Source organism: Rhizomucor pusillus, assembly GCF_041956525.1.
Source record: "Rhizomucor pusillus strain CBS 183.67 unplaced genomic scaffold VTP01scaffold_13, whole genome shotgun sequence".
Taxonomy (NCBI): domain Eukaryota; kingdom Fungi; phylum Mucoromycota; class Mucoromycetes; order Mucorales; family Lichtheimiaceae; genus Rhizomucor; species Rhizomucor pusillus.
This window is the reverse complement of record NW_027192155.1, coordinates 605102-620188: the sequence shown is the minus strand read 5'-3', so window position 1 is coordinate 620188 and position 15087 is coordinate 605102. Positions and strand designations below refer to the sequence as shown.

The window sequence follows — 15087 nt, the reverse complement described above, 5'->3', positions numbered from 1 at the left end:
TTTGTTGCATATCCTGAACTGCCTTTTCCTTTGTTCAGTGTGTATATCAATATCCCCTTTCATTCTATTTGACATACAAATTGTGTTCGCGAAAAATTCATTTTTCAGAACACAGAAACTTTGATTTTTGGTCTTGAACCCCTTTCTCTTTTAACCACTGCTTGTTTCACGACCATGCACGGTAAGTACTGTTTCTCCATATGCTTTGACTCCCAAAGTGCACATTTCCTGGTAAATCTGCTCCTTGCACTATCTTATCGTCTGCGCACTGCCCGTGTCCTTTTCATTTCGGACAATGCACCCGTTGCTTGCGGCTACCGTCGACTTGGCCATGTGCATTTTATTGACTTGACAGTGTAACTTTTTAACTTGCACTTTGCTGTCTTTGGACTCGCCCGCAAGCTTCTTTTCGTACCTGGTCTTGCTCTTGCTCTGGACTTTACTCCCTTCTCCCGAACTGTTGCTTCTCGCGATAATTCTCACCCTCCTTCATTTCATCGAGTTGTGTGTGTCCTCAGTGCGGAGAGCAGCTCCACGGCCCGTCCCCCTTTTCCCATTTTCTGTTTTCTTTGTATCCATCATTTCGGTGCGTCTTTCTCACTATACGTAATAGATTATACCGATTCAGAGGAGTCGTCTAGGCAAGCCTCTGGAAAGGGTGGTAGAAGCAGCAATGATTCCGACAGTGATGTCCCTTCTCAAACCATTGTCTCTCGAAAACGCAAGCGGCGTCTTGTCTTGAGTTCAGACGACGAAGGGACGCCTCAGGCGGTCCCATCTGATGGATCCACGTTCAGCGGGGAGCTCACTCCTAGCCCGGCACGTTCGGACATCGAGAACGTCGAGCATGATTCGTTCGAGGAGTTGAGTGAGGGCGAAGAACGACGGCGCCGTCTTGGCAAGAAGAAGGACGAGATTGACTTCCGATACGTTGATCCAGAACTGTATGGCTTGCGTCGTTCATCACGCCGAGCAGGGCAAAGCACGCGATACCAGCAGGTATACTCTCTGATTTACTCTCGAGTTAGTAGCCATGGATCTTAACGCAACAACAATAGACATATTCTGTGACTTCAGACGATATGTCAGCTACGAGCGATGCTGTACCCTCGGATGACGACAGCGATGACGACTACGGCTCCGTCGCCGCGGGCCGAAAACGCAAACGCGCAACTACTACCCGCTCTACAAGTTCGAGCCGACGCAGTAATGGTAAATTTCATGCAATATTTTGAAGACGAATGGAAATGTAAGACTGAAACCTGTATTCAGGAGCGTGGGCTGCGGACGAAGATAGCGAAGAAGAAGAGCTGCTTGACGATGAAGATGACGATAGTTCGGACAGTGTCTTTGGTCAGCCAAAACGGAAAGGTTCAAAGAGACGACGAGGTAAGAACTGAATTTCCTTGTTTGGAAAGAACACTTATCAACTAATATGATGATTTTCTAGGTGGCAGAAAAGTGCCCACCAGCGATTCGCTACGTTATTCGACCCGCAAGCGCAACATTACAAATTACAATGAAGATAATGCGGAGCTCTGGGGACTTTCGGAAGATGATGACGATCAAGCCACCCCCTATACCCCTCAAGCAATCGAGGAAGAAGGCGATGTAATTGAAAGCGTGCATGACCATCGGCGGAAAGAAGAATTCGGTATGCATTATATTATTCGCTCACAAGTATCTTGGAAGCATCGTGACTTATGAAATACATAGCTGATGAAAAGGACGATGAACCTGAGCGAAACATGGAGTTCCTTATTAAGTGGAAAACTTGGTCGCACGTGCATGATACCTGGGATACCTATGAATACCTCAAATCATTCAAGGGCTTTCGAAAAGTAGAGAACTATATCCGCAGTGTGGTTTATGAAGAGCTTGCTTTGCGTAATCATCCAGAGACGACGCAAGAGGAACTCGAACAGCAGCTTATCAATACAGAACGTCGACGGGAGGAAATAGAAGCCTGGCGCACCGTGGAACGCGTGATTGCAGTGCGTGGTACACCTCCCAACTGCGAATACTTTGTGAAATGGAAGCGTTTGCATTACGACGAGTGCACTTGGGAAAGTGCAGATCTAGTCTCGGATAAATACCAAGAAGCTGTCGATAACTTTCTCGATCGCGAGCAGAGCCAACAGATACCTCCTCGCTCTGCAACCTATTCCAAGTCCCGTCCAACATTTCAGAGCATCCGCGAGCAGCCTTCTTACATCCAAGGTGGAACCTTACGTGATTACCAACTCCACGGTATCAGCTGGATGTACTACCAGTGGTGCACTGACAAAAATGGCATTCTCGCTGACGAGATGGGTCTCGGTAAAACAGTGCAAACAATCGGGTTCCTCAATACGCTTTTCCATAAGCACAATGTATATGGGCCATTCCTGATCGTCGTTCCTTTATCGACTTCCGACAATTGGATGAACGAGATCAAGCATTGGGCACCAAATATGAATGCTATTTGCTACGTTGGCAACCGTAACTCGCGTCAAGTTATCCGTGAACAAGAATTTTACCTTGCAGGCACCAAAAAGCTAAAATTCAACATCTTGGTCACTACATACGAGATCATCCTCAAAGACCGCGAAGAACTCAACCGTTTCAAATGGCAATACCTCGTTGTTGACGAAGCTCACCGATTGAAAAATTCAGAATCACAACTCTACGAAGCACTCTCAAGCTTCTACACTGTCAATCGCCTTTTGATCACTGGTACACCGCTTCAGAACAATGTCAAGGAATTACTAGCGCTGTTGCATTTCCTCATGCCAAATATGGACGATCTCGATGATCTCGACGTGGATCTGGAAAATGAAAAAGAGGATCAGCAAGAGAAGATCAAGGACAAAATCAGGAAGCTCCATGCCCGTCTGAAGAATTACATGCTTCGCCGTCTTAAAAAGGATGTTGAAAAATCGCTGCCAAACAAGACTGAGCGAATTCTACGCGTGGAAATGAGCGAGACGCAACGCGATCTCTATAAAAACATCCTTGCGAAGAATTTCGAGGTGCTCAACAAGGGTGCCGAGAAAAACAAGAAGCAGTGGCTAAATATTGCAATTGAACTCAAAAAAGCCAGCAATCATCCTTTCCTCCTCCAGGATGCTGAAGTCAATGAAAGTCGACGAGAGCAGCTGCGAGGACTAGTCGAAAGCAGCGGCAAGATGGTGCTGTTGGACAAGCTTCTGACGCGTCTAAAGAACGATGGACACCGTGTTCTTATTTTCTCTCAATTGGTCATGATGCTCGATCTCTTGTCCGATTATATGCGATTGCGAGGTCATCCATACCAGCGCTTAGACGGCAGAATGCGGACTGAAGACCGTGCCAAGGCCATCGAGCATTTCAACGCTCCGGATAGTCCTGATTTTGCTTTCCTTTTGTCAACCAGAGCAGGTGGCATGGGTATCAACTTGGTTACCGCAGATACTGTGATCATTTTCGACTCCGACTGGAATCCTCAAAACGATCTTCAGGCCATGTCACGTGCACATCGAATTGGCCAGACCAAGTCTGTCAATGTCTATCGGTTTGTCACAAAGGGAACAATGGAAGAGGATATCATTGAACGTGCCAAGCGAAAGATGGTCCTAGAGTACTGTGTTATCATGCAAATGGATACTTCTGGTTTATCCCTTTTGCCCGAAAACTCTCTGACAACCGCGTCTGGCAAGATGCGCCAGCTGCCATTTAGCAAGGATGAAATGTCTGCCATCCTAAAATTCGGCGCGCAAAATATGTTCCAGTCAAACGAGAACACTGAAAAGCTGAGCGACATGGACTTGGATGACATCCTATCCCGCGCAGAGAAAACCGCAACAGAGGAAGGCGGAGAAAGCACTTTCGGCAGTGAAGAGTTCCTTGCGCAGTTTCGGATATCTGACTACGGTGGAACGGCAAACGACTTGTCGTGGGATGAAATCATTCCAGATAACGAACGACGCGCTCAGGAAGAGCAGAAACAGCTGGAGAATGATTTGGCATTGTTTGAGCGCGCTGCAAAGAAAAATCGACGGAGATACCATGAAATCGCAGGCGAAGGGGGCTCAGAAGAAGAATTGGCAGAAGATAGCAAGAGTCCTCGAAAGCGCAAGCGAACAAACACAAGCGGATCAAGAGCCAGATCGAACAGCAAAGGCGCCAGTGAAGACAAAATTACCGAAAAGCACCTGCGTATGCTTATACGTAGCGTTCTGAAGTGGGGCGATCTGGAGGCAAGATATGAGGACGCCGTCCAGGACACTGAGCTAGAGCGCAAGGATAAGCAGGTTATCTTGGATTTGTACAATGATCTCGTGAATGCATGCAAGGCGGCCATTGCGGAACACATGGACGACGGGTCAGCAAAGGATGATGAAGCAATATTACGCGAGGTGAGATATACCAAGCAAAAGGCGATCCTTTTCACGTGGAGAGATATTGCAAGCGTCAATGCGGGACAGGTTTTACAGCGACATCACGATATGAAGGTGCTCCGACGAAAGCTTGCCTCGATCAGTCATGTTCTCAGATTCCGGATGTCTTTGGGTGCTAAGCGTGTGCAAGGCTGGTCCTGCCCGTGGGGTCCAAAGGAAGATGCAATGTTGCTGGTCGGTGTCGATCGACATGGATTTGGAAACTGGGCCAAGATCCAAGCAGATAAAGAGTTGGGTTTGGAAGACAAGTTCTTTTTGAGTCATGGAAATGATGACGATGAAGAAGCTCCCAAACGCAGCAATTCAAAGGACAAGGATGACAAGCGAACACCAAAAGCAATCCATCTCGTGCGCCGCGCGGACCAACTCTTAAAGATTGTTGCCGAAGATGAAAAGAAGCATACCACGCAAAAGACGCAAAGCACGCTTAAATTTGAAAAGCAAAAGAAGGAGGATCACAAGAAAGTGGATGTGCAACGTCGATCTCCAGCGACACAGCGTCAATCTCGAGAAAAAACACCGTCGCAAAGTGCTGCATCACCTGCACGTCTGAATGCAAAGAGCGCTGAAGAATCACCTTCAGAAGCAACTAGGAGATCGGAAAAGGAGAACAAGATACCTGAGAAGGATGAAGATTATGATAGCTACGATGAGGATGAAGCGAAGAAGGCTCTGGAGCCTGTGTGTTCAACGCTGTACAAACTACGAAACGACACGAGTACTTTGGAACCAACAGAAGTGGCAGCCTTTATCAAAGAATGCATGGCAAAAATTGGGCAATGCATAGACAATGCTATGGATAGATTGCCGAGCAGTGCGAACGATACCAACCGTCAAAAATATCAGCGCGACTTGTGGCTCTATGTGAAACGGTTTTGGCCGAGCAAGAAGGCTAAATATCGAGACCTTATGAATATCTGGGATCGTCTCAAGGAAGATGTAAAGAAACGGCCGTCAAACCACGATGATAAAAGCAGATCGGCGTCATCTTCGGCACGGCGGTCATCTTCGTCTCCATCCTCTTCTCGCCGAGACGAGAGACATTCGTCCTCTGCGCCATCCCATGGATCATCCCCATCATCTCACTATCGCCATAACTCTAGCCATCATTCCCATCACCACCACCACAGTCATCATCATCACAGCAACGGCAATAGCGGTCATCGGCGCCACCATGACCATTACAACAGGGACAGAGACCGAGAACGGGATCGTTATCGTCGATAATTGCCATTTAATTTAAGAAAAGAAACGACGGTTTCTTCTTTGGTTATGATGATAATAATAACAGCATACCTTGACTGACACACAATAAAGTTGATCCTGAAAAATTGAATTTTCTGCGCGCCTCTCTTTTCCCGAAAATACTCATTCACAATGTCAGAAGGTACTGACCCGTCCAAAATGACAGATCGCGTTTGCTACCGCAGCCCGCGCAACACATTGTTAGCATTTGCGAATGAATCGGCTGGCTGTTTGACAGCGTCGTGGAAAGGGACGTTCTATTGTATGCAGAGCTGACAATGAATGTGCTTTGTAGAATCTGAAACGATTTCCGTACGACTAGGCGATCTAATGTCCTCGGACAGTAAAGTATCTACGCCGCGAACATAATATTTCAGTTATCTCACTCGATATTTGCAGGGCTTATGTCCGGTACGAACGAGCAATCTCACAACAGTAAGTATCGAAAATTCCATTTCATGCAAGTTCACAGTTTGAAATATTCACTAAGAACTTGCCATGATGAACAGGTGGTATGTCTGACAGACTTGATTGCTGGAGGGATACGTATTCATTGTTGAATATTTGACAGGAGATCATCAAGTCTATGTCCGTTTGGCTGGACTTGAGAACACAAGTTCGCAGTTGTCCTCGGTGACTTCATTCGAAGAATTAGGCCTGTAAGTATTGGAATTAGTCGACTGGTGAAGAAACTAAAATTATACCGTTCCTTTAACATTGGTCCCTTCTATAGGAAGGAGGAGATCCTACGAGGATTATACGCTATGGGCTACTCGAAGCCTTCTAAAATCCAGGAACGAGCTCTTCCCCTATTGCTAGCTGAACCGTAAGTGTTACTGTTTGGGAAATTACGAACAGTGCATTGAAATCATTGTGTCCAAGACCAAGAAACATGATAGGCCAATCACAAAGTGGAACCGGTAAGATTTAGTCTTTATGCATAATGGATGGGAAAAAAAAAGAATAAAGACTGATAGATACGCAGGCAAAACTGCCGCTTTCTCGCTAAATATCCTGAGCCGCATCGATACTACTTTATATCAGCCCCAAGTATGTAATTATGGAAAATACGCGTAAATACACGTAACGTTGACCTGTGAATTATATCAGGCCATCGTTCTTGCGCCTTCCCGCGAACTTGCACGACAAATTCAAATGGTCATTGAACGTATGGCCAAGTTCACTGCAACTACGACCTGCCTGGTAGTCAAAGGCCAGCAACCTCGTGGATACCAAATCCAAGAACATGTCGTTATTGGCACACCTGGATCCGTCATGGATACAATTCGACGAAGAGCTTTGACGACCAAACACATCAAAGTGTTTGTACTGGACGAAGCTGATAACATGCTGGATCAATCTGGTCTCGGCGACCAGAGTATTCGCATTAAAACGTAAAGAGAAATTGAGAGAGGAGAATTCAACGGCAGTAGGTACACTAATAAGAGAGATTGATAGTATGTTGGAATGCATGCCGCAAATTGTGTTGTTCTCAGCAACTTTCCCTGAGAATGTAAGAAAGTTTGCACCAAGATTCGCGCCCGATGCGAACGAGATTTCTCTTCGCAGAGAAGAATTGAGCGTGGATTCTATCAAGCAATTTTACATGGATTGTAAATCCGAAGAACATAAATATGAAGTACTTTGCAATCTATACGATTTGCTGACAGTCAGTCAAAGTATCATCTTTTGTCGCGTAAGTTTACATTTTTGGATAACACACTTGCAGGTTATTTACCTTTGAGATCTAGAAACGAGACACCGCTGATGAAATCGCAAGAAGAATGACTGAACAAGGTCACTCTGTCAAAGCACTCCACGGAATGATGTCGCCGGAAGAGAGAGATTATATCATGGACGAGTTTCGTCGAGGCGTGTTCAAGGTTTTAATCACCACCAATGTCATCTCGCGAGGCATCGATATTCTCCAAGTCAGCCTTGTTATCAATTACGATATGCCACTCGATATCAACAATAACCCTGATCCTGAAACCTATCTACATCGTGTTGGTCGTACCGGCCGCTTTGGTCGGACAGGTGTTTCAATCAATTTCGTTCACGATCGCCGTTCCTGGGAGCAAATGAGAGTGATCGAAGATCATTTCCAAAAGGAAATCAAGCGCGTTCAAACAGATGATTGGGAACAAGTAGAAAAAACTTTGAAGTCTGTCTTGTAGAAATGAAAAGTACAAGTAAAATTAGCATGTCACATGTGTTTTGGCATTAAAATAATAATAATAAATAGAGCATTGCGATGCAATGTGCAGAAGGGTTGATCGGGGCCTCAAATGACACGACAGCATCGGCATAACAAGAGCTGCTGGCTGGACTCTGCTCAGCTCTTCTTCTTCTTCACTGAAGTTCTCTGTTCACTTTACAATGTCGGATGACAATGTTACTGTACTCGCTCAAAAGTTTCAACAACTGCGCGGCCGCCCGGGAAAGTACGGAGGAGGCGAGTATGACGAGGAAATAGATTCACCAGACGGCGAAAAGTTCAGAGTTATGAAGGCAAGTCTTCGCGGCGCTGAAAACGCGAAAGTCGCTGCTGCCGTTGGGCTAACAGAACGTCTCTAGTCACTGGGAGACCAGCTTGGATTGCCAGGAACCCCCGCGGCTCAAATACTGTCGCACCTCGGGAAACCGGACGAACTGACGCCCACTCTGCAACACAGCGCAGGTGTCCCCGTCATGCCAGGTAACGTCATAGAACCAAAAAAGGGCAGCAAAAATTCATACAGTAGTAACCTTTTTTCCTTCACCGCGTACAGGTCCAGCGATCTCTGGCGGTTCAGAAGTATCGGCCACGCAGCAACAACCACCTTACTATCTAGTTTACTACTGGCGCCAGAAACATGACTATCTCTATTTCAAGGTACGTTTATGTATACACGATAGAAAGAGGGTGGAAACAGTTCTAATCCAAATTTAGATTGACCCCGTCAAGGAGACCGTCATCACCTCGGACTGGCACAAGACTGAGGAGTAAAAAGTGAACAGAATTCTATAAACAGTGGTTGACCAACTGACTGAATTATGCCAATAAATCTCTGTACTCTCACACAAACGTACTACTTGTCTCCTGCCTATGCGAAAACCACCTTGCCTCAAACAGCTGACTGAGCAAGCGGCTTGAATCGTAACTTTGATTTTTCCTGCTTCTCGGGTCTTCAGTTTGGGCTGTCTGGTCTTCCTTATTTCTCATTCACTTTTATATTACTACGTTGTCACAATTTGTACAGTTCCATGTATTCATCGTCCAGCAAACGAGTGCCGTTTAACATCCGTGTCAAAAGACGGTATTGCCACGCGAGTGGAAGTGTGGGTGTCACCGGATGTATATTTTTAGCGTGGCTCATGTCTTATTACTTGATGGTAAAGTCGAGTGAGGATCAATACATGTATACATCTGTCCCAGCTAAACATGGACGTCGCATAGAGCGTCTTATCAAACATCGCCTCGAGCAGAAGTCCTGACAATCGAGGTACACATGCTCTTTCCTGTCAAAAAGAGGGAAACAAGAAGCTAAGGATGATTGAGTAGTTTATCCTCGGCTACCAGATATTGGATTTGATCTGCTGCCGCATCTTGACCAGCTTTGGTTGACAGACCTGTTTGACGCACTTTTGGTACTGCCAACCATTGTGCTCGTTACGACTCACCGTAGACCTATGCACGGTAAATACATATACACATCTTGGATGTCAAGATATAAAGAGTGGTGATGAGGTGACGAACAGCGACGTATGTAGTGGCAAACAAATGGTTTCTGACGTCGACGCTGTGCAATCTGGAACGGATTGCGTCTGTGGCAGCAACGTCGTTTCCTGATCCTCGGCCAGGATGCGAGAAAGTAACGGATCAATTTCTGACTAGCGTATCTGCACACAAGTGTGGCGATTGCATGTTTAGCGGGCACACGGTGCTCTTTGTGATATGCGCTTGCGTCTGGACAACCCATCCTCCTCCGACTGTGCATCGCGTAGCACGAGTGGTCACGACGTTGCTTGCGTGGTCTGTCGTGCTCGCTGGGAGTGCCGTGGTGATCATGAATAGGTAAAGAATCTCTAAACTAGCATAGAAACGTTGGGTGGATTGAAAATGTTCTTATACATACAAAACAGAGCACATTACACGGTGGATGTGTTGGTTGCATGGTATCTAGGTATTGGCAACTGGTACCTGGTTCAATATATCTGGAGTGTCCGCTTGTGTGCTCGAAAGGCAGCAGCAGCAGCAGCGGCGGCTCGACGACGGTCGATCATTGATTTGATCGCAAACGACGATAGTTCGAGCCATACTTTTCTATCCAGCAGCGATGGTGATGATGATGATGATGATGATGATGAAGAATCTAGTCAGCAGCCTATCCGGCTCCGTTCTTACGATAGCGTTCAACTCCGTGCGGTTCCATCAATCGAACAGACAGCGAATGAAAAGGGAATCTTATGACACCATTCATTTTTATCCCTCCTCCTTTCGCGACTCCCTCCTATGATATGCTATCTAGATTTATACGGATTATATTGATAATTTTCTACAAATACATAGAACACACACGCTAATATTTACTCGCAAGATAAAGAAGAGGTTGTCAAAGCTAGAGTAGCGCATTGATTTAGCAGGTTTTGCAATTGATCAGATTTCCGTATCAGCGCATTTGCGAGATTAGGAAAAGCGCGTATGCTTACCAAGCAAGATCCGAGTGGACAACTGGCTAAAACCATCCTCCGAACCTTACAGTGGTGGTCGTCCATCTAAATGTTATCGATATATATTATATCTTTTTATCTGTTTATTATTTCACACATGGGCTCTCTCTCACACACAGTTGTAGCTGCTCTTTATCTGCAGCAGAGAGACGTGCCAGCGACATACATTCTGAAAAGGGAAAAAGGTGACGCGTTCAGTCGTTTTCGTTTTGTCCTGGAAAAACTCTGGCGGGACCCGCGAGAAATGTGCAACAAGGACCCTTGTTGGCAATCGATTCAAGCTCCGGCCAATGCTGACCCCCTCGGCAATTGGATTGACATAATCAAGACCGTGGTTGGCTGGACAATTTTTTTTTGGCATTTCGGTCAGAAAAACCCGAGAGATGAAAGAAATGGGAAAACGGTGCTCGGACAATTTTCTGTCCATGGTGAACGACGCGGTGCATCCAACGCAACATCATTCGCTTGACCCCCCGAAGAAGGAGAAAAAAAAGAAAGCTGCTGCTTGATGCTTGTATTCTCCCCCAAAAAACACAACTGCGCCGACGCGACCACCAGACCATCTCCACTCACAGCAGCGCATTAATCATCATTTTTTTTCCTTCTTTCTTTTCTTCTTTCTCAACACTTTCTCCTCCTCCTCTCCTCCTCAACCATGCAAGATATCCACAGCCAAGTAGCTAAAGAGCTCCAGGGTTTCGTCACCATTGTTGGTATGTACACTGTGCCTGTGCCTATCAACCCCTGGCAACGACCGACCGCGCACAAACACGCGCGCTCACCGAGACCATTCTGGGTGGGGGCTGGCATTGCATCAATCTTCTGTCTCTAACATGTTACTCATCATCTTCATTAACAACAGTGCTCGGTGCATCCGGAGACTTGGCAAAGAAAAAGACATACCCTGCGTTATTTAAGCTCTTCCGCAATGGGTTTTTGCCCGACAACACACACATTGTGGGATATGCCCGAACAAAGATGGAACACGATGATTACTTGAAACGAGTAACGCAGTACATCAAGGATGGCGGCGAAGATCTCGAAAAGTTCAAGGCCATCACTTCATATCACTCGGGCTTGTACGACGATGACGCGTCGTGGCAATCTTTGAACGACTACTTGACAAAGAATGAGCAGGAGCGTGGATGCACCAATGGCAAGCCTAACCGCGTGTACTACATGGCGTTGCCTCCATCCGTCTTCATTCCTGTTGCCAAGGGTCTCAAGAAGAATGTCTATGCACAGGATGGCTTGAACCGATTGATCGTCGAGAAACCTTTCGGCATGGACACTGAAAGCTCCAACGAATTGGGCAGAGAATTGGGCGCGCTGTTCAAGGAAGAAGAGGTAATTCATAGAGATGAAACAGTAACGACGGCAAACTGATGAATGCTATCAGATCTATCGCATCGATCACTATCTTGGCAAGGAGATGGTCAAGAATCTGATGACTCTTCGTTTCGCAAACATCTTCTTCAGCCAGACCTGGGACCGCAAATACATTGACAATGTCCAGATCACCTTCAAGGAGCCTTTTGGCACCGAGGGCCGTGGCGGCTACTTTGATGACTTTGGCATTATCCGCGATGTCATGCAGAACCGTAAGTGTTTCTTTCTTGCCCTTTAGCGATAAGCTAAAAAAGAAAAGCGATAAAAAAATTTCGCGTGACACAACGAAGCTTACAAATTTTTCCCCCTCTTCTTGTTGACAACTGTCATTAGATCTGCTCCAGGTACTGTCGTTGGTTGCTATGGAACGACCTATCTCCACCGAGTCTGAGGCTATCCGTGACGAGAAAGTCAAGGTCTTGAAATGCATTCCGCCCATCACTCTCAAAGACGCACTTCTCGGCCAGTACGTCGGAGCGGATGGTAAACCCGGATACCTCGAAGACGACACTCTCAAGAACAAGCAGAGCCGCACTCCTACCTTCGCAGCCTTGACGCTGTGGATCCAGAATGAGCGCTGGGAAGGCGTGCCCTTCATTCTCAAGGCAGGCAAGGCATTGAACGAAGCCAAGGTCGAAGTGCGCATCCAATTCCGCAACGTCGCTGGCAACCTCTACAGGGGTGCTCCGCGCAACGAGCTCGTCATGCGTGTCCAGCCAAAGGAAGCCGTCTACATTAAATTCAACAACAAACAGCCCGGCCTTTCTTATCAGACTATCCAATCAGATCTTGATTTGTCATACCACAACCGATACACCGACATGGCAATCCCAGATGCATACGAGTCGCTTATCCTCGACGTACTTCGCAACGACCACTCCAACTTTGTTCGCGACGACGAGCTCGAGGCTGCTTGGAAGATCTTCACTCCATTGCTCCACCAGATCGATAGCGACCCTACTGTCCAAATTCACCAGTATCCTTACGGCTCCCGCGGCCCCGCTGACTTGGACAACTTTGTGAGAAAGTACGGTTACGACAGATCCAACGCAAACTATGCCTGGCCTGTCCAGAGCCTTTCACAGAACAAGCTCTAAGAGAACGTGTCTCCTGCAATCACCCCGATCCTCATTTTTTTTTCTTTTTTGTGTATGAGTGCATTTTTGTTTACATTTTTGGATGTTAATCCCTCCATTCAACTTAATCTCTCTCTCTCTCTCTCTTCATCCTCGCGTTGTCCTTTCTTTTCCTTTTGTTCCGAAAATGTTTCTGCTAGTCAGCAACTATTTTGTCTGCATATCATTAAAAGATATAACAAAAGGAAGATTATTTTCTTTTATTTACGACGTTTATCCCGAGAACTAGAAGAGGTTGTTCGGCCTCCAAACCCTGCACCGCCTTGCCGTCTCTGCAGCTTCGACTGGTGATCTGATTCCATCTTTTCCACCGTTTTCCGGAGTTCCACCAGGTAGACAATCGAGTGATGAAGTTGCTCATATTTGGAGCATACTTGGCCGGTCGGCATATTCGGTCGTGCGCCTATTCCGAGGTCGCTCAATGCCTTGAGCACCTTTTGCTGAAGCGCTTGCTTGGTGATCACCGGTAACTGCTGGCTCCGCACTTGTATGCCTTGCACCAACTTTTCCTTTTTTTCGGGTATAATATCTGTACATGCCAAACGACTGTTAGTATATGTTCTTCTAGATAACATCTTTTCCTTCCCACGTACCATCCAAAAGTCCTGCTGAAGAGGCATTGGATACTCGGCGCGCCTTCTTGAGGTTGCTGCTACTTGCAACCTCATCACGGGCGACCGCCTTCTTTTTCTAAGGAGGAATCATGTCAGTCGATTATTCTTCTTGCAAATATGTTTCTGGAGCTCGAACCTTGGCATCCACCGGCGAACCAGCCGTTCCACCGGTGATACCTATGCCACCAGGCGTTGACAGCGCTGCGTTTGCTGATCCAGCGCTTGTAGGTGTGATCGGGGTCGCTGGTGCCTGCTGCGCTTGTTCCAGTTGCAGTGCACTGAGCAAGTTTTCTCGTTCTTTTGATAACCACATTTCATTTTGTTCGATTTTCCGAGCTTCAATGAAAAGCGCTCGTTCGTGCTCGATTTCCTCCCGCGACCGGTTGAACAGCGCGTTCAGCGCTTGCTTCCTTTCCACTTCTTTGGCTTTATCAAATGCGTATTGCTGCAATAACACCTGTCGTTCTTGCGGGTACTCTCCCGGTACGTGTGGTCGGACTTTAATGAGCTTTGTCTGTATGGCGTAATACCGTTCTTTCAAATCCTTTTTTGCAAACAGTGCGTTAGAAAAAAAAAGGAGATGCACCCTATTGAACCTTTCCCCACCTCCATGCTTCGTTGTCTGTCCGGGAATGAATATCGATCGTGAATTACTGGAAATCGTAAATCAAATTGTCGACATAAGCTGAATAGATAGTCTGTTTCCTCCCTGCTCCAATCCGGATCTGTAGGAAATTGTCAGCCAAGCTGTACGCGGTTGCATCACGTTAGATATACCTGTTAAATATTTATCATATTCCTCATTTGTGTATTCTGGAACATCAATGACTCGATTGAACTTTGCAAAGTAGTATCCTACATCATTTTTCTGAATATACCAAAGAACTGGATAACCCATTCAGATAAAAGATATATATATACCTTGATTATCTGTGTTTGCTTGGTCTTGTCGTACCCAGTGCTGCAAAGCAAGCTCGTCGCTGCGTGCCGGATTCGTAAACGTTTGCAGTGACCTACGTAATTGTCGTTGTCAGCAACAAAAGCATAGCGATCAAGGACTATTTGCAAACGTACCATGGCGTTGCTCGTTTCTTTGTGTCCAAATGCTTTGATGTGAATGTTGGTTTTACAAAAGCTATCGGCGGTGCGCCTCCGATTAATGCGTATAGCTCTGGGTCGATTGCAGCTAATCACAACGATTGTCAGTTCCAAATGTAAAAGCGAGAGGTCATAATTTTGTAACTTACCACTGTCCATGTTCACGGCGAAGAGTTGGGCCTTCAATGTCCCCGCCGACCAGCGTCCCAAAATCATCGACTTGGGGGATTTTTTGAGCAAATTCGACCCTAGACGCAGCGCCTTCCAGTCTGCTAATTGCATATATCTACAGTCTCATGTTCTGCGAACCATCATCTATGCGTATTTGTGTGGTTTTGCCATCAATGGGTTGGAAAAATTAGACTATCATCCTGCGTGCATCCGAGTCGATTATCTTCGTTGCAGCCGTATGCTCAGGTACGATTGTGTCTATGTCAAATTAAATAGTAGATCATATAAGAAGACATCACAGGA

At 46.3% G+C, this 15087-nt stretch overlaps 5 protein-coding genes across 5 annotated transcripts; 4 read left to right on the top strand and 1 right to left on the bottom strand.

Moving 5' to 3' along the window:
* Positions 1–174: 174 nt before the first annotated feature.
* Positions 175–5645, top strand: VTP01DRAFT_2624 (uncharacterized protein; the record flags this gene model as incomplete). The annotated part of the gene is made up of 6 exons (XM_069381106.1): positions 175–181; positions 614–999; positions 1059–1212; positions 1273–1389; positions 1451–1654; positions 1717–5645. 6 exons carry the CDS (start codon positions 175–177, stop codon positions 5643–5645), a joined length of 4797 nt encoding a protein of 1598 aa, XP_069237400.1.
* Positions 5646–5795: 150 nt separating this feature from the next.
* VTP01DRAFT_2623 (uncharacterized protein) lies at positions 5796–8652 on the top strand (the record flags this gene model as incomplete). Its single annotated transcript, XM_069381105.1, has 14 exons — positions 5796–5925; positions 5986–6006; positions 6063–6098; positions 6235–6322; positions 6397–6489; positions 6546–6583; positions 6649–6713; positions 6774–7057; positions 7122–7359; positions 7415–7827; positions 7964–8165; positions 8241–8361; positions 8435–8538; positions 8596–8652. 14 exons carry the CDS (start codon positions 5796–5798, stop codon positions 8650–8652), a joined length of 1890 nt encoding a protein of 629 aa, XP_069237399.1.
* A 257-nt stretch (positions 8653–8909) lies between these two features.
* Positions 8910–10116, top strand: VTP01DRAFT_2622 (uncharacterized protein; the record flags this gene model as incomplete). Its single annotated transcript, XM_069381104.1, has 5 exons — positions 8910–9038; positions 9103–9148; positions 9208–9342; positions 9417–9720; positions 9789–10116. The coding sequence occupies 5 exons, from the start codon at positions 8910–8912 to the stop codon at positions 10114–10116; spliced, it is 942 nt and encodes a 313-aa protein (XP_069237398.1).
* Positions 10117–11031: 915 nt separating this feature from the next.
* On the top strand, positions 11032–12862 carry VTP01DRAFT_2621 (uncharacterized protein; the record flags this gene model as incomplete). The annotated part of the gene is made up of 4 exons (XM_069381103.1): positions 11032–11089; positions 11239–11723; positions 11776–11977; positions 12099–12862. 4 exons carry the CDS (start codon positions 11032–11034, stop codon positions 12860–12862), a joined length of 1509 nt encoding a protein of 502 aa, XP_069237397.1.
* A 239-nt stretch (positions 12863–13101) lies between these two features.
* On the bottom strand, positions 13102–14772 carry VTP01DRAFT_2620 (uncharacterized protein; the record flags this gene model as incomplete). The annotated part of the gene is made up of 8 exons (XM_069381102.1): positions 13102–13430; positions 13495–13591; positions 13652–14059; positions 14122–14240; positions 14293–14370; positions 14437–14528; positions 14590–14701; positions 14763–14772. The coding sequence occupies 8 exons, from the start codon at positions 14770–14772 to the stop codon at positions 13102–13104; spliced, it is 1245 nt and encodes a 414-aa protein (XP_069237396.1).
* Between the last annotated feature and the right edge of the window lie 315 nt (positions 14773–15087).